The sequence below is a fragment of the Pavona decussata genome, unplaced genomic scaffold (genome assembly GCF_977016875.1).
Source record: "Pavona decussata unplaced genomic scaffold, jaPavDecu1.1 SCAFFOLD_190, whole genome shotgun sequence".
Classification (NCBI taxonomy): domain Eukaryota; kingdom Metazoa; phylum Cnidaria; class Anthozoa; order Scleractinia; family Agariciidae; genus Pavona; species Pavona decussata.
This window is the reverse complement of record NW_028145599.1, coordinates 1,677,501-1,699,882: the sequence shown is the minus strand read 5'-3', so window position 1 is coordinate 1,699,882 and position 22,382 is coordinate 1,677,501. Positions and strand designations below refer to the sequence as shown.

The 22,382-nt window shown below is 38.9% G+C and overlaps 2 protein-coding genes across 4 annotated transcripts; both read left to right on the top strand.

Annotated features, from left to right (window-relative positions):
* The first annotated feature begins 286 nt into the window (after window positions 1–286).
* Window positions 287–6,565, top strand: LOC146462294 (uncharacterized). 2 transcript variants are annotated; one of them, XM_085085788.1, is made up of 4 exons: window positions 287–898; window positions 1,446–1,530; window positions 2,583–4,586; window positions 5,709–6,565. In XM_085085788.1, the coding sequence occupies exons 2-4, from the start codon at window positions 1,467–1,469 to the stop codon at window positions 6,206–6,208; spliced, it is 2,568 nt and encodes an 855-aa protein (XP_084941914.1). In that variant the 5' UTR covers window positions 287–898; window positions 1,446–1,466; the 3' UTR covers window positions 6,209–6,565. The 2 variants fall into 2 exon arrangements, with proteins under 2 accessions (XP_084941914.1, XP_084941915.1); XM_085085789.1 differs by lacking the exon at window positions 287–898 and adding an exon at window positions 1,014–1,073.
* Window positions 6,566–8,378: 1,813 nt separating this feature from the next.
* LOC146462293 (uncharacterized) lies at window positions 8,379–18,652 on the top strand. 2 transcript variants are annotated; one of them, XM_085085773.1, is made up of 10 exons: window positions 8,379–8,491; window positions 12,147–12,263; window positions 12,341–12,466; window positions 12,834–12,893; window positions 13,257–13,343; window positions 14,046–14,117; window positions 14,514–14,615; window positions 15,296–16,903; window positions 17,307–17,444; window positions 17,974–18,652. In XM_085085773.1, the coding sequence occupies exons 2-10, from the start codon at window positions 12,206–12,208 to the stop codon at window positions 18,420–18,422; spliced, it is 2,700 nt and encodes an 899-aa protein (XP_084941899.1). In that variant the 5' UTR covers window positions 8,379–8,491; window positions 12,147–12,205; the 3' UTR covers window positions 18,423–18,652. The 2 variants fall into 2 exon arrangements, with proteins under 2 accessions (XP_084941899.1, XP_084941900.1); XM_085085774.1 differs by lacking the exon at window positions 14,514–14,615.
* Window positions 18,653–22,382: the final 3,730 nt, after the last annotated feature.

The window sequence follows — 22,382 nt, the reverse complement described above, 5'->3', positions numbered from 1 at the left end:
CCTCTGCTATGGGTGGACAAATAATTTATAAAAGCTCTTATGGTAATTCGTTGCCAATTCTGGCTCAAATAGCCAAAATACATGAAGAAATTGTCCTTGCTGAAAAGCGAGGAAGAATCACCTTTAAACGAGACCACAACGCATCTATGTGCTCTCTGCGCATGTATTGTTCATTATTCTTTTAACGAAAAAACATGACGTTCAGCGTTTTACACGAATTTTGAGATGAAGGGCCTCTTTCAAATGCATTGACGACAGAACGATTGTAATTATCGCTACTTTTCTATAGTCATCAAGAAATGCGAGCCTTATTTGATTTGATAAATAAAATATAAGAAGCAAACCGTCAAAATAAGTGATCTTGGTACGGACTCGCGCCAGGAGAAAATGTCACCATGCTGCAATTTACCAAAGGATGAAATCGTGAAAAGTTAGGGTGTGGAGATTCTAGCAGTCGACCGCCCGTCTTTTACGGCAAACAGCAGAGAGGTCTCTATGTGGATCCGAGACTCTCCAATTTACTACTACTGAATCCAGTCGTAATTAACACAGAACCCTTGAAGCGTTAAGTGGAGTGACAGGTTAATTTTACTTTCATTTAGCAGCTGGGAAAGACAGTCAAAACAAAGCAGGCACCAGTCTTGCTCTCAGATCCTGATAAACAGACCAATCGCATGATTTCATTTTTCCTTTAGCGAGGGAAGTGAGTCAATATTTATTTTCATCTACCTTTCCTCAACGACGTTCTCGTGATATACATGGGTTAAATTGGAGTTGCACCGATCATAAATGGCTCGCTAAAACGGCAGCTTTGGAACTGTAGACATCTTGTACATCTGTTTTGACTGGAAAAGGAGGAATCGCAGCTATGAATATGAATAATTATGAATAATCACAGGTAGGTTACCCGCTTGTTGACTGATACGGTTATTTTGATCCAGTAAAGGAACTAGTAATAAAACACTAAGATTTCGACTTCAATTTACATACAAATAAAGAAAATCTCGTTTCTTATTGCCTTTCAACTCTTCCACAACCCCTAAACATAGAAAGATTAACTCACTTTACATACTGTAAGTTTACAGTGTTTGATGTGTGAAGGATTTTTGCCCTTACCTAACTTCTACGTTGTAAGACTGGTTGTTGGTAATCTATTGGTATCAAAGATGACTGCTGTAACAACTTAACAGAAGAAGGTTTTCCTTATTTATAAGATCGCTTACAACATAATATATCTCCTACAAACAACAATTGAATGTGTGAAATAAAATCCGCGTAGTTTTGCAATGCTATCAGGTAAAATCGAAACACTTAACAAAACCTACTGATCCGCAGCGTAAATGCAACATCTGTTTTAATTCATTTTAAGCGCGACAAAAAGTCTATGTTGAGATTCTAGTGACGACAAATATAACTTAGTGTAACGTTTCCTTGTTACTTTGCAGCTTGTTGGGTTTGATGAACAAATGAGTGTGAAAATATTAGCCCTGGTACTTGTTATAACCTTGGCGCGTACAGTCCTTATCTTAGGTAAGGTCCTATAGTATTATTAGTACATAAAAGCCAGTTCGGTGTACAAAAATGCTCGGTAGCAAAAATTGCAATTGTTGGGTCACATCCAATCTTTAAGGTGACAAGGTTCATTGTTGTTCTTGCTAAACTAGCCTTCCAAGATTAAAGTTAACATCTTATTTATTGATTGTTTGTTCCATATTTCCTTTATGTGAGGACGGATAGGTTCTCAAAATTTACAAGGCATTTGAACGAGGTAAAAAAAAAATGGAGAAGTAGCACAAATGAAATAAAGTTATATTTTCAGGTGACGTTTTCGTTGGCGTTGCCGTCGTCGCTGCTTACAGCTCTCGCATAAGCCCTGATACGAACTTGAACCGATTACTGTTTACGTAACATTTTTTTCCATCCGCGGTGGTTGTGTTCCTTCGCCCTGGGCTTGCCACCTTATTGCAGTGGTGAGGCTGGTGTGTCTTGATGATCCCTTGAGCTATGCCTGCGGGGGTTTAGCCACCTACCGGCCGGATTAGGCAATTTTTTTTACGCCCACCGTCAACAAAATAACGCTCCGGTTAGCCTAAATAGCTCTCTGGCTAGCCCAATTTAGCTTGGGTAGCTTAGGTAGCTTGCGGTTAGCCTTTATATTTGGGTTAAGGATATCTAGCCAAAAAAAATGCAATTTCTGTCAGCCAGTCGTCTGTACTCTAGTGGTTAGGTGTTCCGCTTGGGGATCCGACGACCTAGGTAAATTAACTTTTAAAAGTCGGGAAAAGTAGCTAGGTGTGTGATTAATGGTGACCGCCATCTTAAAGTGGGCGTAAAACAAAAGCCGGATTGGTCACGGCTGAGAGGTCTGGCAAAGGACAGCTCCTGGTCCTCTAGATTGCAGGTTTGGCATGGGGCTAATTCCCCCATCCTGTAAAAACGGCTGGGTACGGAAACGGGAAATTGTGTCAGAGTTCCTGCCCAACCCACACGGGGAAAAGGAACTGATGACAGTGGTTCTGTTCACTCTATTTTTCTATAATCTTTACATAAACAAGAAAAGTCAATATGAATTTTCTTTTTAGGGTTAAAAGAGGCGGACAAAAGAGGACACCATGCTTTTAAAACAGAAAAGAGCAGGATTCCCCTGGTAAGGAGCAAAGTGGAACTGCCCACAACAACCAAGCTCCGAGAGCGGAAAAGAACATTTCGAACGGGGAAAAAACTAACATCAATAAAAAGTGATATATTTCAAGCTGATGATAAAAAGAAACTAGCGCGGAATGAGTTGTTGGTTAAAGAATTAGCTTTGTCTTCAGGCATTGAAGAAGTCAGGAGATCTAGAATAAAGGCAGGGGGCAAAAAACATGGCATCCCAAAGACGATGCATCAAACAGGAAAAAATGAAAGAAGAGATCAGATGACAGGTTCACCAATTTCAGAGGCTGTAGCCCAGAAAAGGGCTTCAATAGCATTACCTTCAGCTTCAAACAGCAGATCATTGTCTGAGCACGAGGCTCCCGTTTCACCCACTCTTCTTACTGCAATTGGCCTGTTGTTTGATCAGAGGAACCATTTTGAGAAGGATTCAAACGCTCTCACTCTTGCCAAAGTGCTTATTGACAAGGACAAAAAGATCGATGCGAAACACGCGACTCGTGGTTCTTATTCCCCTCCCAGCATAGCCTCTCAACTTGGTGGGCTGTCCAGTGTGTTACGATTCTTAAACGACTCGTTATCTCAAGAGAGTAAGAGAGGTGAACGGAAATCTACGATCCATACAGAACTCATTAACCCCACGGAACTAGGAGTTTCAATATTAAAGCTGTTATTTGGACATAAGGCTCCCCTCGTGACAAAACCCACGTATAAACCTTTGTTCTACAATAATCCAACATCAAGAATATCGCCAGCGACAGATCAACTTGTCTCAAGTTCAAACATTAGACTTGCGTCACAAATGAAACAATTCGATAGAGAAAATGGAATTTCAAGGAAGAAACATCACAAGGCGTCGTTTTCGTTTGCACTTGCAAAAGCAGTCAGCGACCTCATCAAATCTATGGCCAAGGAAGAATTAAAGAATTATTTACAAAAAATGCATAATCAGCCGAAGTTCTCCAAGCAAGTTCAGTCCGCAGGGATTCCCCAACGCTTTTGGCCTCCTAGAAAGAAAGTTGACGTGCAAGGGAATCGAAAATCTTGGGTTCTTTTGAAAATTCCAAAGTCAGGAGAAGAAATAGTTCCTCAGCAAACCATGGCCGATGAGCTTCTAGAAGGAAAGGAGACCGAGATGCAAAAATCACATGCAGGTATTGTGGACACTTTAGGCAAACTGAACGATGCTGATCCACTGTCTTTAGAAAACAACGAAAGGAAAACAGAAGGACCCTCAAAAAGCGGGCTAAATAATGGCGTACAAAACTCCCCAATCGACATAAAAAGTAAACCAACTAGCAGAGTAGGGTATAATGTTAGGATTTTACCCTCCTTGAAAGGAAGCACCAGGAAACAACCAGACAGTACTCTAATGAATGAGACGCCTGTTAGGAAGCTCCAGTCCAGTGCACAGACCACCGCTGCATTTGCAGAAGCTGTTAAGAAGTTACTACAGGCGGTGCAGTCCAGCATTAAAACTTTACAGGGCAAGCAGTTAATAGGACATCCGCAAAATATAGGCTCCATAGTAAGTGATAATCCGCAAAATATAGTAAGCGATCATGTAGCTTCCATTGTAAGCGATCAACCAAAGGTCCCTGAAAAAACAAACACTGGAAGTGTGCGAGGTATAAGCAATGACCCGGCTGCTATGAATGACATTCAACTGATTCAAAAGCAGCCAGTCCTTGCCAGGAAACAAACAGATTTAAAAGAATTGTCCGCATTCACAAGAGCTGCTGGACAAAGTGAACCGGAGGGACATGAAAATACAATATTTGACCCATTGAAAGACATGGAGCCAATCACGAAATCAATTTCCCCGACCAAACGGCTTGGTCCAACCGGAAATGTGCTGTTTGAGTCCGCTACAGAACTTGGAAGGCCAAGGGACAGGCAAGAGGCAAGCACAGTTAACCACATACAGGAAGGTACGTTCAACATGTAAAAGCGAGTGATTTCAATTCTAACTTCTATACGAAAAACTCAGTGTTAAAACTGCAGTTTATTGTTAACAGAAATTCTACAAGTAATAAAAAAGCACTTAAATGTCAACGTTAAACTGTGCTTCGTTATAGTTAAACTTGACCCGAAAAAGTGAAATACAGTCGCAACGTTTTTCCGTTATTGCTTTAATGGTGTTTTTGGTTTTCTAAGTGGAGCGAAAAATAGCAATTGACTTCAGCATCAGTTAAAGTTTCGTTTTCCCTTTCTACACTTGACCCAAGAAACCGCATTTATTAAAAAACCCACGCGAAACGTTTTCAAAAAGTTTCGTTTTGGTGACCGAAACCCAACGCGAGAAAGTTCCCTTTCCAAATATTTTCGGGTTAGTGTGGACGGGCAGGACGGCGCCTGGTTTGAAGACTTTTATGCACGCTTGGTTGACAGCAGTAAGTGCAAGTCACCTAGCTGCTACAAAATAGCGGGTATTCACTGTGACACGAAGATGTGAGTTTTGTTTTCGCCTTGTTGGTTAATACAATATTTGGGGGAAAAGAGCAGCTTTGATTTGCTTTGCGACTTTTCGACGATATCGTTCACACAGGCAGGGGAAATTTTGTTTCCTTTTTTTCCCCAAAGGTATCGGTCGACACCTCCTGAGAGAGGATGGTTCATATTTCTCGCCATTTTGCTTTCTAACTTTAAGTAAAAACGTGATTTATTGCCGACTGTACATGTTACGTTTCCTTCTTCGTGTTAGTCTTTTTGTACTCCTAAGAAATTGAGTTTATGTCGGCTTCAGGCAGATTTTGACAAATCTACAGTTCGCCATCTTTCAAACGACGTTCAGCAGCTTTACAGAAACAACGGTGCAAAATATCCGTGTCGTGACCATTGAGGATCGTCTTCCGGAAGCAGTTTGTATCTGTGATTTTAGAGTAGTCTGTTTTCCTGTTAAACACTCGTGTCTAAATAACAAAACGTAATAATGGATGGTTGATGGAAAAAAGGAGAAAATCGTTGTTAAGATTATAACATTTATTATCGCTCCAATTCGGTTGGCCCAACTTTACTGAAATAATGTCTGCATGCTTTCCCATATTCCTTAGATCTTGAAGCATTCGCTGAAAAGGGTCTTCAAACTCACAACCACTATCGTGAAGAACACCATGCCTCGCGTCTCCGTTGGTCGGATAAACTTGCTACTGAAGCTGAGAAAATGGCGTATGATATGGCCATGAAAGGAATAGTAGAGCGATCAGAGGTAGCCACTGCCATGGGATATGGAGAGAATGTCGCCAAGATAACTGGAGTTCCATTCAACGACGCAGGCTCCGTGGCAACGGATGTCTGGTATAGCGAATCGAGTAACTATAGTTACTCATATCCACGAGTCACACCGCAAACCGATGCTTTTACCCAATTGATCTGGAGAGAAACTAAAGAAATCGGAATGGGTTGTGCTAAGGATACAGCTACTAACGATCTGTACGTGGTGGCCTTGTATAAACCACCCGGGAACGATCGACGGAGGTTGAGGGAAAATGTTCTTAATAAAGGAACTATGACTGAGGATGTTTATGCCTCAATATTTAAGAGGACACAATAGGCCCAAATATGCCAGTGCATTCTTTTCACTCCATACATATTACTTTCGCCGCTTTTACGAATGAACAAAACATTAGAACTTGTAGTGGTAAATGTTCGAAATTTGTTCTACAGGAGGATTGATAAGAATCCATATCTACTAAAAACACTTATTTTGATTAAAAAAGTTATTTTACTACTTTTGTTTCCATGTGGCTAATTCCGCAATGTGTTGGCAAATAAAAGTCCATTCTTTTTTGCCAGTCGAGTTAAGCTGACTCACATATTCAAAAAATCGACAAAACTGCCAGCCCATAACTGATTTTTCTAGCCAGCTGGCTCTTCCAGATTTGAGGACGAGTAAACTTCAAATATGAAGAATCGAACAAGAAACAAAATAAAATAAATGCTCCTGTATCTAGAATAATTTAAATTTGTTTGAAAACTTTACTCTTCCTCACCTGAAAATATAACACCCAATAGACCTTTGCCACGCGATGCCACATTGAGTCTCAGGAGAATAAAAAGCTTTCTTTTCGCAGGACAAACCTCGCCCAGACGCGAATTCAGTGCGAGGCTTGCCGTGCAAAAAACAAAGCTTTTTATTCTCCTGAGACTCAACATGGCTGCCGAGTGACAAATGTCTATGCTGTTTTTACCATTTAGTAATAACCACTACTTGAAATAGATATGAAGGACATGTACTACTACACGTGGGAGCAGTGCTCGTGTGTTGTTCAGTAATTTGGATGTTTGAAGCGGAAAAGAGAGGGGTTGCGTTGTGACTCAAGGCTGCTTGCTTCATGGTTTCTTTCTCTTTGTCCTTTGGGTACGAAACATTACTCCGCACATTCGATCTACCCAGGATCGATGAACCATCAATAAAACCTAATAAAATGCTGGGCAATAGCCTTGGGATGGCTAGCATCCTACCCAGGGGAGCAGTAGTCGGTTGGCGCTACAGAACTGACCTTAGTGCGACTGTCGATGAGCCATGTGTGTCATTCAGTTGGATTGGAAAGGATTTATCTGAAGCACTCGTGATAGAGGTTAAAAAAGGTATATTTTGGATCCTTATTTCGTTGACGGAAAAAGATAAAAATAACAATGACAATAATACTGATTACGACGACGATAAGGACTGACGTTGGTGGTACTCCAGAAATAAGCTAGGGAACGATACTCGTCTCTAATGCTACTTTTCAAAGAACATCAGTTGAAGAGAAAAAGAAAGTTGCAAAATGCAAAGTCGATTTTAAACTACAATGCTCTTAAAACCTATATATATAACCAACAGGAAGTTACAAAAGATAAATAGTACAAAAATACCACATATTTTTTTGGCTAATATACCGCAAAATTCCGAAAGTGACATAAAAAAAATTGTGGCCGGTAATAAATCCCGAAAGTGGCCACTTATTCTTTAGTCAACGTTCAGTGCCCGCCGTGCTCATTGACAGCATGTTCTGAAGGTAAGTGTGGGAGGACAGTTCTCCCAAGTAATTTATCGGTTTAGTACTGCAAGTATAGGTTAATAACACTTAGGTCATCAAATTTCCGTCAGTTATATGAAATTTATTTCATAGGATCAGAATCCTATAGAATTTACGTCAACGCAAGTTCATGGCATAAAAACCAAAGTTGAAAATTTTTTTTTATTAGTTCCTTCCATATCCAACTTTTGGCCTGTAGTGATTGCTAAAGCAATTTTTAATTCAAAGAGCCCAAATGTATGGGTAGCGGAGTACAAAAACCCTTGTTATGGTATGGTTTTGCTCTTAGCTGATATAAATAGGAAAACAGTGGGTTTTTTAAGGCAAAGCAATTTTAAAAGGCTTTTCAGTACAACCTCATGATCAGCTAAAGTTACTCATCAGTACACAATTCAAGTGCCCATTACTTTGCAGTTGTCAAAGTAGACGGGTTCACAACATTATATTAATCGTGTCTTTTAGTCGTCTTTCTTTGAATACCTAAATGTCCATAAAGGTTTTCTATAATGTAGAAAATTTCAATCTGATTAAGGAAAGTATTTTTAATTTGTATGTTAGTTGTACTTCTTTGAAAGCGAAAGCGTTCTCAGCGTTTAACACAAGATGGTTGTTAGACCATAACCTATACCAGCCAGACTGAAACCGTGAACCGTTTTCTTGATATCGAAGGCCAATTATGTCATCAATAGAGCACCTGCATTTGCGGTCTTGCATAATTACGTTAATCCTATTTTGACTGGCAAACACGGATTCTTCTTATCAATGGAAAAACCCAAATATATAGTCGTGGAAATAAGCCTGAAATGTGACTGGTAAGTTTACTGTAATGTAAGATATTACTGCATCGCCAGATATCTGTTTTTAACCTATCTTACTTGTGGTTTGACCTGAAAAGTCGCATTATGTATTCCGGTACTTGTTAATAAGAAAAGAACGAAACGCCGCCTTTGGTTAAATCCTTGGTTAAAATTTTTGATATGGAAAAAATTGTCTAGTAAAACACGAGAGAATTTAAATTGACCCTTTTCTTCAACTAAAAGACACCAGTTATCTTGTTTGTAACTGATACATGTGAAGGCATTTCATTTGACAGTGGTATTGTCTTTACGGGTATCCGTTCAAAGTCTAAAACGTGATACTACATTTGATACTACATTGATTTGGACCCTGTCAACAACTTACAGTGAGTAAGACGAGCTAGTTTTTGAATGAAACAGAATAACTACTTCAAAATGGCTATTGAGATTTAGCTGTCATCCTGGCAATCTTTTCTGCACTCAGGTGTTGTTGTTGTTGGGCCTGAGGGAAAACTGTAAAAAAAACATCCGATACAGGAAAACCACTTCAGTTGCAAACAAAAAGCACGACAAAAATCGGGCTAAAACGGGGACCTGTCATTACTGGTGCAGTGCTTTTCCACCTGAGTTATCACGAAACTGGGAGCTGGTCACTTTCTGGTCAATTTATCTCCTAGTCGGCCTCAAAGCTCACTTGGTAGAGCACTGCACTGGTAATATCTTGCTCAAGTATAGCCGAACCAGGCAACCAATCTTGCCTATAAAGCCGTAAAATGTGGCTCAGCACCTTTCAGGGAATGGTGTGACCAAACTGATCATACCACGACTAGCTCCTGGCTGGCCTTGTAATTCAGTCGGTAGAGCAACGGACGATCAATTCCGCAGGTCGTGGGTTCGATTCCCGCCAGGTCAATTTTTTTTTCTTTGTCTCGTGCGGTCTCCCATTTCCTCACTAGGGCTAATACTCTGTACGAATTTTCATGGGTTCACAAAGCACTTTAACTTACAGTACAGAGTTCATCCTCTGAACCATCATTTGTGTCCGTAGTGGTAGCGGCACTACTTAACAAATAGATTCCATTTTGCCGTGCGTCTGTACTCTGATAACGCACAGAGGACGTCAAAACGTGGTGAGAACAAAGAAGTACGCTACGAGCCGCAGGCGAGTAGCGTGACTGATATTCTCACCACATTTTGACGTCCTCTGTGTGTTATCAGAGTACAGACCCACGGCAAAATGGAATCTATTTGTTTTATACAATAACCAAGACATTTCAACACATTTCGTGAGCGAGCATCGCGTTGCCTGAGCTGAGTTAGATGCTCCTTTTCTGATGTGACTTATTCTCAAAATGTAATTTGGAATAATAAGGATATACGAATAGACAATAAACCCGTTTTTTATAAAACATACTTTGACAAGGGCATAATTTATTTGAATGATTTACAGTTTGATGTTGACAATGTGCGCTCTTACGAATCCTTTAAGCAGAAAGGACTTAACACTAACTTTTTGACTTGGACAGCCTTGAGATCCTCTACTATTAATAAGAAATCAAAAAACTCCTGTTCCATTCCCACAGCGGGTAATCTCGATCCTATGAACTTCGAATGTAAGTCTAAATCTTTTAATGCATATACGGCAAGGTGTACACAGTTTTATGCTACGATGATATCAAGTAAAGCGAGACCCCCGAATGGCTTTAAAAAGTTGATAGCAGATTTTGAGCTCTCAAATGTGCAGGAAATTTTCTCTATTCCTTACCTTGCTGCGAGCGAAACATATGTTTGGTCGTTGCAGTACAGAGTATTGAATTTTATTTTGTTTACGAATGATAAACTGTTCAAAATCGGTTTAAGTAATTCAGACAAGTGCTCTTTTTGTGGAACCTGTACAGAAAATCTGTACCACCTCTTCTTTAACTGTTCCTCTGTGCAAGCCTTTTGGAACGTATTTACACTCTGGTGGTTTGATCTTAGTGGCGAATATTTAACTTTGTCTTTAAAAGATATTATGGTTGGCTTACTTCAGAGGAAAGATTTACTAAATTATTTGATAATTTTAGGGAAATTAACTATTTGGGAATGTAGAAAAATAACACCTCTCCAATATTTAGTTTGTTTTTGCACAAGGTTGAAGTTAAAAAACAAGTTGAAAAAAATAATTGCTATAAGAAACAGAACCCTTGGCGATTTTCAAATTAGATGGGAGCTTCTCATATAGCTTTTGTTTGCTTTTATTTTTCTTTTAAGGAAAAGAATGGAAGACCAATGCATAAATTTAGATCTTATATCTATCTTTATTTATTAGTTTACTAGTAGTTTAATAGGCCTTATCACGGTTTTCGACGCCATTTTGACGGGTAGGCAAACAGGTTTGAAATAACAGTGTTTGTATGGAAATCCAATGTCAAATAATTTTCATAAAACATCGCTTCTGAAAAATTCATGAATTGGAGACTTTTGGCACTAGAAAAAGGATTTTAAGAACAAAATTGGAGGGATGTAGCTGTGACAGAAAGCGCCCAGTCGTGTTTTGAACTTTCCATACATTTGTCTGTAAAGCGAACCAGCCTTGAGCTGCTACTAAAAATAGTTCGCGGGAAAAAATACAAGGAAATGTATGGAAAGTTCAAAACACGACTGGACGCTTTCTGTCACAGCTACATCCCTCCAATTTTGTTCTTAACATCCTTTTCCTAGTGCCAAAAGTTTCCAATTCATGAACTTTTCAGAAGCGATGTTTTATGAAAATTATTTGACGTCGGATTTCCATACAAACACTGTAATTTCAAGCCTGTTTGCCTACCCGTCAAAATGGCGTCGAAAACCGTGATAAGGCCTATTTTAGTTTATAGAGAATTAACTGGGCGTCGCTTTTGTCGATGTGTGTTCGTTGTGCAATGCTGAAAAGAAAATAGTACTTTTTGTATCTATTAGTATAATTAGCCGTTTGTGTTGTTAGTAGAGTTGGATACTGTAAGTATTGCAATTATTAGTGACTGTAAGTAGAGTAAAGGAGTAATGTAAATAAGCATTGTAATAAGTGTAAGTGGTGTTCATATAGTATTGTAAGTATTGTGTTTTTCGAAATAAAAAAAATTTAAAAAAATCTTTCCAGCAAACTCAGTTTTAGACTACAACACACATGCAATTGTGATCTTCTAAAGAGTATAATCCGAAAGAATTTCTCTAACAATATTTTCAAAACTAACCTTTATTCCAGAAGGAAATCCTGACCCCAAAATATTACAGCATGTTAGTCGCTTCACTGCGATTTTTAATCGATTACTCGCCATTACCGGATTTCTATCGGCGACATATTTCGACAAATATTTGCTTCCTTATCACGTCACAACAAAGTTCTAGCTTTTTTATCCTGGTTGAGGTCACTCTCAACGGTCTTTGTCGATGACGTCAATCGTGCGTCTATACTCTAATCACAAACTCCTCTAGACCAATCAAAACGAGAGTTTTACACAGTTCATTGTATAAATTCATTTGTACCAAACTGATCATACCCAACTCACTTATGTCTTTTTATACGAGATATAAGCTCTCAGATTTGTTTACCAGAAATATTTTTCAGGAGATCATCTACGAGTCCACTAACTCAAGTTTCTAATAATAATAATAATAATAATTTTTTTTTTTTTTAATAACAACGCAGGAAAATAGAGCCACGTTTTCGGTGGCGAGGTACCGGTTCTTCTCCACACCACTAACAGGATGCACAAAATGCAAGACGTACATTTGGTACTTCTGCTTCTGCTGATATCGACTGAAGGTTAGTTTATAGGGCCATATTTAACTCTTCAATTCATTTGAATGCAAAGTTCAATAATGTGTTAAATGCTATCCTAGGTTCTCTAGGAAAGGAAACAAGAAGCAAGAATGAAAGAAAAGTCCCTGCTATGGCGGATGAGAAAATAGGTCGGTCTGCACTCATTGGGATAAAACCAGAAGAAATTGCTACGACTGGGAAAGCAGGTCAGTTAGACAAGAATAACCTCAGCATTTTACAATGTGCTCTATCACGTAAGGTATTGTAATAAATATACTGTTTCTTGCATAGGAATACAAGAGCAAAATACACTGAGTTCCTATACACCAGGCATGCCACTGACATCTCTTTAACATGCAGAATCTCTATGTTTTTGTTGTTGTTGTTGTTGTTTTTTGTTTTTTTGTTTTTTGTCTTTTTTCTTACTCCTGTAGTTATCAGGCACGACCCCACAAACTGTACAGCTTTAACTTTTTATCACGCAAAAATACTGTCTTTCAATTGTCTGTCCGTGTGTCTGTCTGTCTGTCTGTCTATGTCTGATTTAAGTGTCTCTGATATTTATCTTTTCAGATACTGGAGGTTCAAGAAAAAGTGAAGTTAATTTGCTAGATCAACTTCCAGCTTTCCAAGGTATCACGTAAACTTTATCCCCAGAATTTTATACTTCATGGACCTTGAATCATCTTTTATTGGACAGTTCGGTATCATTTCGTAACCTACGCTTTCAAAATGACAGTCTGTTCTCTCGCACGCGTAACTAAAAGTGTGTGGTTAGAGCTGTGACCTCCTTTTTTAAGGTAGTTTTGAGATAAAAGTATTTAAGTCTCAAAGTAGATGTTCTAAATCTTCTCTGTGCGGTGTCAATGTACAGCATGTTTTTCGTACCATAACACTATAAAAAGCAATTTGCTAAGTCGGCTTAATTTGGCAGTTATCTGTGTCAATGACGTATCTTGCATGTATGTCATAGTTTTCTTTGTTCTGAATTGCCAGAGGAACAACATTTGACAGACAGTGCACTGGATTATTCTAGCAAGCTATCACCACTGGACCAGCGTTTAGTGAAACAATTTGACGCAGGTAAATCCTTGGTCTTTTTGTCTAATTTTCCTCTTATACTCGATGGTATCTTATTTAACACAAATCACGCCGAGTAAACTTGCATCTTCACAATTGTCTCTTTGAAATGTACTGCATCACATTCAGAATAAATACAAGACCGAGCGGGCTGCATGTTGTCGCCGGTAGAGTTCCGAGACTTTCTAACACGCTTTATACTGAATTTGTATAAAAATGTCCGCAGTGAATAGATGACTGACAAGCCCTTCAAACTATGGAATATCTTTTTCTTAACACGCAAGAAGGTGTTCCAATGAAAATTCACGCGCAAAGCTTGATTTGCGACGCGAACAAGAGCACCGGATGAAGCGAAAATAGTCATGAGTTTGTGTTACAAATTTTATGCAAAAAATCACAAACGGTACACAAATAATCCGGTAAATAAAACCACTGATAATTTAAAACGTGTTGAGGTGAATTAAGACCCGAAAGCGCTGTAGTAGGTAGGATGTAGCAGGATTTCAATTAACCGTGTAAAGAACATGAATTTCTATATAAGAAAAAATGGCGGATATCGCTGTCGAGGTGCGCATTGGAAAAAAACCCTCCCCTGATCTTTGTTGCTAAAGAAGGTACTTGACGTTCAACATAAGTTCTTCTCTATTGGTGCAGTGTCTTTTATTTCGGTATGAAGTTATTTTGCTATTTTATAATTTACATCAGAAACTGTAGCAAATCATGATGACTCGTCGCCTGGGATAGCGTCAAGGATTGAAGATGATGGAGGAGGCAATAGTAAGTCACTTTAACATTGCCTGAGCTGCGTCTCCTCTGCTATGAAAATAGAAAGCTAACAGTATTACTCGTCGACATGCCTTATTTGTACTGATGTTGCAGGCACTTCAAGGCTACATTTTGAAACATATTTTTCCACAAGGCTCCATGAATGGCTTGGCTTTAATGTTTAACAGTAATTCAGCGACTGTCACCAAACTGAAAGTGTAGAATCTACCTGTAACCCACACACACAAAAAAAAACGACTAGTCATTTGCATTTAGGGTCACGAATTATTGGATATCTAGTGGGATTTATTTCTCACCAGTTCTTACCTTTCGGTTCAAAATGGTTGAAAAGGCGCGAATACAGGCAATTACCGATTCAAAATATAACACTCATTTCTTCTCCTCTAGATGTTAATAGGAATAGTAGGAACTTCGTTGAGCAGGTAGCGAGAGATGAAATGGGGAGAACAGAAGAGTTCAACCCTGTAAGAGATCTCAAACAAGACATCAGTAAGAACCCACTTCAATTCTGCACGTGCATGCACTGATAACAGTAAATGCCACTCAAAATAACAGCTGATTCCACTCATCGTCACTCACCATTCGAGGATTTGTTGATGTTTTCAGAACTTGGTTTAAGCCCGAAACGAAGGGGTTTTCTTGCGAATCTATTATTATTATTATTATTATTATTATTATTATTATTATTATTATTACTATTTTGAAACTAAGGCTAGGAAATCCTAAAAATACACGACAAAATCGCCGTTTTTTAATAACATACGAACTCCAAAATTAGAAAAAAAATATGCAGTGGCGTTTAAACCATGGGATCCGAAACTGCTTTATCCGTGGGTTTTGATTGACGGAATTTGATGCATATTGTTTATTTGTTTTTTTCTCTCTTTAGGTCCTCTTGTCTGTTGTCGTGGTAATTGTTACTGACAGTTTAAAATCCTGTCGCTAGTTGGCCTTGCTTTGGAACTTCCATGTTCGCTTGTTATTGAAAGGGGCAGTAGATTATGTTAGAAGCGTCCATTTTAAAAGTTCCGTAAAGATGTTATTCTGAAGCTGAAGAGCTACGAAGGGAATGTATTACAAAGTTAACACTTCAACAATACCCATATTATGTTGTCTTTGTATTACTTCACTTTGCTCTCCGATGAACCAAAACCATATTTCTTTTGAAGGTACACTTCGCAATGGAGGGTTGGATAAAGACTTCTATCGTCAAATCAGTCAGATCGAGGGCGACCAGCCCCAATCATCTGATGTGGGAAAAATCAGCGACATTTACAACAACAATCCTATGCCTGAATACAGCTACAAAGAATCAAACTACGGCGACGTGTCAAACTACCACTCCAATGGCGGTGGCTACGATAGATATTACAAAAACAATCCGTTTGAAATGCCTAAGAATCCACTGGAAATGTCAAAGAACGAATATGAACTTGACGATCAAGATAAAGAACTTTTTAAAAGTTTCTCCAATGATGAGGGAAACCAACATCCTTCCTCCGATAACTCCGATCTTTATTCAATGATCGGAAAAAAGGTTATCCTTGACTTTTTGAAACATCGAAATGGGTCTCAAGTCCAGAGTGAGGAGAATCTTAAGCAAGACTTTCTCAAGAAAATAATGGGAGGGAACTCGGATCAAAAGGAGACGGGGATGGACAAATTGTTCGTGAATAAAATGTCAACAACTACTTTATCTCCTAATTCACTTATTGGTCATTTTCCGACATTGCCCTCGTCGGGAAACGTTTTTACATCTGGAAAGGTGTCTCCTAAAGAAGCGCTCACTCTTGACTCTCAACAGACAACGCAATCAGTTAACTTGCCCAAGGGAATTAATCTTAGTATACAGGGACATGTCTTCCATGAGGACCCACGTGCACCACCTCGTTTGATTAAAGAGCAGGCCCCAACTGTTCGCCAACTGTCGCCATCAGCTGCCGAAATACAAGAGAAACTGAAAACCATTGAACTACAGCCTGAAAAAGCATCATTGAGTAACCAACTTCAGACAAAGGAGGAGGACTCAAAAAAAGAAAATTATGTTACGCTTAAAATTTCTGGTTCTGGGAAACCAGTTAGTTTTAAGGCTGGAACGAGCGATGATGGTTCGCTTGTTCTCAAGATACCAGCCAATGTCACATTAATGGACTCAAGTACGAACAAAGACACTCCTGGTGATGTTATTTTAAATCAAAACGGAGATGACAGCTTAAAATCTAAAATGGCCACAGATACCGATCAAATGACCCGCTATCTCTGGGCAAGCCAGAAAATTCCTTGGCAGGAATTTGCTAAGAAAGAAAACATGATTGAAGGTAATGACGACGGACCAAGCAAAGAAATGCTCAGTTGGCAGATACTGGGAAAAACAAATTCCAAGTTGAATCAGGACGAAACGGAAAATACATTTCCAAATGACATGTTTCAAGGTAACCATAAGGTTGCTTCATCCGCGAGGCCAACACAAGCTCGTGCGTTGAACGGTCTTTACATACTTCCAACAGCCGTTCATGACTTGTCTCAATTAACCCCAACCAAATACAATGAACTTAGCCGAGTATCATTTACCGGAGTTGGGAAATCACCACCATCTCAGTTATTTCCTGCTGGATTAAGAATTCGACAGAATGTGGACAACAACAAGTTTTTGTCCTTGAAGAGTTTCCTAAGGCCTTCAAAGTTCATCGAGGATTCTCCTGTGAATAGAGCAAAGCTCAGTACCGGTCCAGTTCACAACTTAGTGAATGAACCTTCTAGAGAAATATGGGGCCAAGGTTAGTATCTCCAGTTCTCATATCACTCCTGTGCATTAGCTTTCGGTGTGTATGTGATAGTCTTAAATACTTTGCGAACGATATCTCGAGACAGGAAAAGGTTCTCACTTAATTTGACAAATTTGATCGTTCCTGTCGTCATTGTAGTTATTTTGTGCTCGGTTGTAGACTTACCCTGTTCGTAGATATCTTCCAGCAAAAAGGTATTCCCTGTTTTCCCTTTTTGCGGCTAAGAAAATAAGTAGGATCAGGTTACCTTGGCCTTAAAACACGACTTATCGCTCATTATATAAGGGTTGATATGTTTTGAGCGACCCCAAGACTTCGGTGAGAGAGTCTCTTGGTTTAAATATTTATATTATTACCATTTAAAAGTGTTTTACTTTTTTTGCAAATTATGCAGAAAAACAGCAGAGCTCTTGGTCACCTTGTTCGGTGACTTGTGGCCAAGGCATTCAAGCCAGAGCCCGGTTGTGCGAGGGAACACAATGTAAGGGATACAGGACTGAGAGCAAGGCCTGCTTCACGCAACCATGTCCTGGTAAGACCAATCCAGCGTTTAGGTTGATAAATTGTCTCCTGAAAATATGCCAAAATTCTAACTACGCTTTGAAGGTTTTATGGAAAAAGAAATCAATTATTTCAACAAATCGACATTCATTCACTTTATGGAAATACTGCATAAAAAGGCCATTTGCCTACATCTGCGAGATTGGGGATTAATTCTTTAATCCAAGCCATACAATAGATTTGTGCCCGTCTTCACCTCTGGTTAACTATGGGGCATAAGAGACTAGCCATCGTGACGACCTTTCCTATTATTCGAGTTTACAGAGCAGCATGCGTGACCCGCCTTTTTATTGTAGGTCTTTTTCAAGTTTTGTGATTTTCTTACAATTACTCAGCTCGTAGCACTAAAGAATGAGATGTTCATGTAAACACAAGGTGAGCGGCATTGGCCTGGACTACTGACCTGAAAATACAATTACTAGGCCTCAGAAGCCAATAGGACCAACATGGGACTGCTTATCATTGTACCATTGGTGTTATGTGTTTTTGAAACATTTCAGATCAATTAGGAAGAGCTGGTCTTCGTCTGCATAACAAGTTCAGAGCTTGGCACAAGAGTCCGCCCTTAAAGTGGTCCAGCCGTCTGGCTGCCAAGGCGCAAAGAATTGCAAATAACATGGCCGATAATTCCATTCATTTAGCGGATTTGGAAACGGAACATTCGGGTATCAATGTTGCCGAACTTTGGCATGATTATGATATCGCGGCCGAGAAAGCAACCGCTCAATGGTATAGTGAAGTCAAGAGTTACAACTTTGAAGATCCAGAAATTAGTGACTCAAATAAACATTTTACACAACTAATATGGAGGGGTTCTAAAAGGATTGGAATTGGGGAAGCTAAAAGTGCAGATGGAAGACGAACATACGTGGTAGCGCTTTATGATCCTCCCGGGAACATCAGAAACGAAGAGAAAATCAATGTCCATCTGCCTAAATCACAACATTAGCCATTCAAAACGAGTACTGGTATAACAGTATGACTTTCAAAACAACTTCTGGAATGCAACTCAGTTGTCATCTTTGCTTTCGTAGGTCCAGTGTGTTCACACTTGCTGTAACACACATGTTCACCATATTTATTTAAAACCCAACCCGAGCATCATTAGTGTTCGAGGATCCCTCCACGAGCTTTAGAAGAAAGAGCTTTTTTTTGGCCTATTAAAGCAATTTCATATCATGTGTGTTACGTTGACATATTCCTAACTGATTTTCTGATACGCGTGGATTAAACATACATGCGTTAACATAAAAGTCAATTATTACGTTCCTGGAAAGCCGAGTATAAAGTTCATTCCAGCATGGGAATCTTAAGCCTGCACAGATATCGGGACATTGTACGAGCCATTGAGAGAGACTGAGATGCTGTTAGATTTTTTTTAACCTTTATTTATCCAATTTTGTATTTGATAAGAAATAACAGAATTCTTAAAAAAATACGCCAAAGATAACAGATTGACGTTAGAGAATGTTGAAAGGTGAAAGCACTTAATTCCATAAAAGGTACCAGCCTAAACATTAGAATGGATGGTTGCACATAATGAAAGAGACGATAGCTGAGAAATGATTCAAACTGGGTTTCATAAGGTTAATCTTCAGCGAAAGATAGATGGCTGCTCCTTAGAAAATGACTCCTTCAGAAAGATTCAACTGTACATCTTGCTGAACAAAAAAAGCTGCCACGATACATTAATGCAGATTTTAAGTAGACTGCAATACATGAGAATTTCTGTTTTCAAGTTTTTTTCCCTCCACAAGTCTTAGAAGTGCATGCTATCCGAGAATAAAAACGTTCAGAAGTTCAGACCAGAATACCACTGTTTTTATTGTTTACAATCCCCCTAACTTTTTCTCTTATTTTTTTTATACTTAAAATGAGGGATCATTTAGACAATGAATTACAAATTTGATTTAAAGCAATCGAAAACTCTTGAATTAATGATACCATGAAGTTGATTACGCTCTTCTGGATTGACACCAAGGCAACAACATTTAAAGTTTTTAGCTTATCACAGATGAAACGAAATCGCAGTTATTTGACAAAACTACTCCACCTATCAGCAAATTTAAAGCCAATAAAAATATCGTTTCGATGCCTATTTAAAAGAATGATGGCTGATGATGGAACAAAGGACTACATGTATGGTTATTTTGACCTCAGATGTATTGAGCTGTTAAACAGTGTTTTTCCAACCTTGTGTAGTAAGACCAAAACCAAAGTAATCCCTCTGACCAATCACAACAAAGTAAACAATACAATGAACCAATTAAAAACGTTACTTCTCTATCCCCTCTTTCTTTAAACAAATTCCCCCAATATACCATGAACTTCTGGTTCGTATTCCGATGTTTGATAGATGCTTATGTTACAAACTCGAAGGCCTTAAAATAGTCCTTAGAATAAACCACCAGATATTATGAAATATAACACAATCACTGAAAGCGCAAAATTCTGAAAATGCCAATGCAGTCGAGCCTTATACGCAACAAGTTAGCTTTCACTGACATTTTCAAGTTCTTTGCTACAAAAAAGTCATTTGCATATACTGAGCAGAGCAATTCGAGTAAACTCTACCACCAGTGTGGCGAGCTCTTCCCTAACACGCTCTTACACCGAAAATCCAGTTCATGCTGCTGTCAGTTGCCTGAAAGACGCCTTGAAGATCTTCTCTATTTTATTCAACCCTTAGTCTAGTTTATTAGTAAATAAATTGAGAGACTTCTTAAGGAATGATGTCTATCTGACTCAGTGTGCCTGTCTGTCTATGTGTCTGTCTGTCTTTGAGAGCGACTGCAGCAATCAAACGACGGTCGGCTATTCAGTAAATGCTTGTTCACGGTGAGGGAAGTGCACACAAAATAAAGGTCGTTTTCCATTGGGATCAACCGTTTCAAACTAAACCAGTTTCGGTTTGGTTGAAGGCTCCAATAGAACCCTTTTCCAACCATTTTTGGTTGAGACTCGGTTGTGCCTATGCGCAAGAGAAAGATGGCTGTCATTCGCAAGATGAGTTTTCTTCGTTTTTTCCCTGACGTAACCGTTTTAGCCGAAATCCGTATGATTGAAGCATTTTTTTTTTCGAAAATGAGGGAAAACTCAGCTCCTCGTGTAACTTCGTATGTCAACAAAGTTGTCAAGTTGCTTGCCATGTATACGGCTACATGATAAAAGAGGAAATTTTCATAAGAGCAAAAACACGCTCCAGTCATTCTAGTGATTGTTTGAGACAGTATTAACAACAACATATAGGAAAGGAAAGTAGACTTCATTTGCGAAAAACCATTTTTTTTTAGTATATATATATATATGTGTGTGTTATGCCTTCCGCAAATCCGAGAATTAATGCCTTCAGTTGTTTACATTGTTTCAATTAAAACTCAAATTTTTGTCGTTTGATTTCATGCAGCTCAGCATAAAACTCTTAACCTTTAAGCCCTAACAGTGATCAGCATCAAATTTCTCCTTGTAATATCAATGCTTATTCAACCCCTAAGGTAATAAGAATTAAGGATATGATCACCCAAGGTAAACTTTCTTGATATTTTAACAACTTTTCCCCAGTCCTTTTATAAGAAAAGCATTGGGACAAGATAGGATAATTTGCTCTTTGATGTTAGGGTTTAAAGGGTTAAAGCATAAGCGAGAACTTGAAAGATAAAGTTAACCTCGCAGTTTCTTCAATCATTGTCCGCAAAAACCCGAAAAGAACTTTACGTTTCTTTCGGGTAATAACATTGAGAAAAACTTCTTCTTGACTGTTCGCGAGTATTTTATTCAGCTTTATTGAAATTCTAGAAGAAATTCCTTGCATAGGAAATGCTGGGCCGTCGGACAGTGTAGTGTGAACTTAAATTTATTAATAATGAAACAAAATACGAATGAATGTTCTTGACAAATAGAAAATGAAATATCGGCTGTCAAGCGCATAAAAAGCTTGCCCCTTCCTTCCATGACAAACAGCTCAAAACTGTCGATTCGCTTTGCTTGGTTTCGTTTTCCTGATTCTGGTCCATTTCCAGCGATATTTAGCGGAAACTTCCCACGATCATAGATTATCACTTGAACGTCTTGTTGTTAATTGCCTGTCAATATGTCAGCGGACGCCATCCATCTTTGTCAACCATTTCAATCGAGTTCTGGGCTGCTTGAAAAACACGATAAAGCAAAAACAACCCAAAACGGTTTTTCCCAATAGAACACGAACAAATCCAACCAACAACGAAATCGGTTGGTCGCAACAGGACATGACCAAATCGTTCGGATTCTTTGACCAGACCCTAAATATAAGTACTATCGGGAGCTAATTTTAAATGGTTAGGATTTCCTCGATAAACAATAAGTTCAAGAAATACAGCTTTGAATTCAATAAACTTCACGACCTGGCAATCAACTTTCCTGAATGAACACTGACAACTAGCTTGACGCAAGTTGCTCAACTCAACTTAGAGTTCGCGCGAAAATTTACAAATTTTCAGTGAAGCGTGGAGGATAAACGTGGTTTCCTTAAGCCAAAAATTAAAGTTCAAAGAAACGGTAATTTGTTTGTACTAACAAAAGTGATGCTGACTGTTCTTGTTTAACAAAAGAGAGAAACCCCACCCTGAATTAACGCATTAGACACCTCCCATAATGCTCGTGGGCATTAGGGGAGCATCCTGCCCTCAATTAAGCCAACCAAAAGCGCGCGTTATCGGCTTCAAACAGCTTCAAAATTATCAACTTCAAACAACAGCCATATAATATAACAATAGAGTTGATATTCGCGGGCGTAAATGTTTTTGGCCCGACTCAGGCTCATTTTAAAATGAGTTCGGGAAGGGCCATAAAAATATTTACGTCCAAGAACATCAACCCTATTTTAATAATTTCGGAGGGCATTTAGAAAAGGACACTGCCGGCGTCGCGTCGG

What these genes read in the sequence shown, in the direction of transcription:
- LOC146462294 (XM_085085788.1), top strand. Translation starts at nt 1,467, where the DNA reads ATGAGTGTGAAAATATTAGCCCTGGTACTTGTTATAACCTTGGCGCGT. An exon ending in GCGTACAGTCCTTATCTTAG is followed by an intron (nt 1,531 to 2,582) that starts GTAAGGTCCTAT and finishes TTTTCTTTTTAG; the next exon opens with GGTTAAAAGAGGCGGACAAA. An exon ending in AGTTAACCACATACAGGAAG is followed by an intron (nt 4,587 to 5,708) that starts GTACGTTCAACA and finishes CATATTCCTTAG; the next exon opens with ATCTTGAAGCATTCGCTGAA.
- LOC146462293 (XM_085085773.1), top strand. Translation starts at nt 12,206, where the DNA reads ATGCACAAAATGCAAGACGTACATTTGGTACTTCTGCTTCTGCTGATA. An exon ending in TGCTACGACTGGGAAAGCAG is followed by an intron (nt 12,467 to 12,833) that starts GTCAGTTAGACA and finishes TTATCTTTTCAG; the next exon opens with ATACTGGAGGTTCAAGAAAA. An exon ending in AGATGATGGAGGAGGCAATA is followed by an intron (nt 14,118 to 14,513) that starts GTAAGTCACTTT and finishes CTTCTCCTCTAG; the next exon opens with ATGTTAATAGGAATAGTAGG.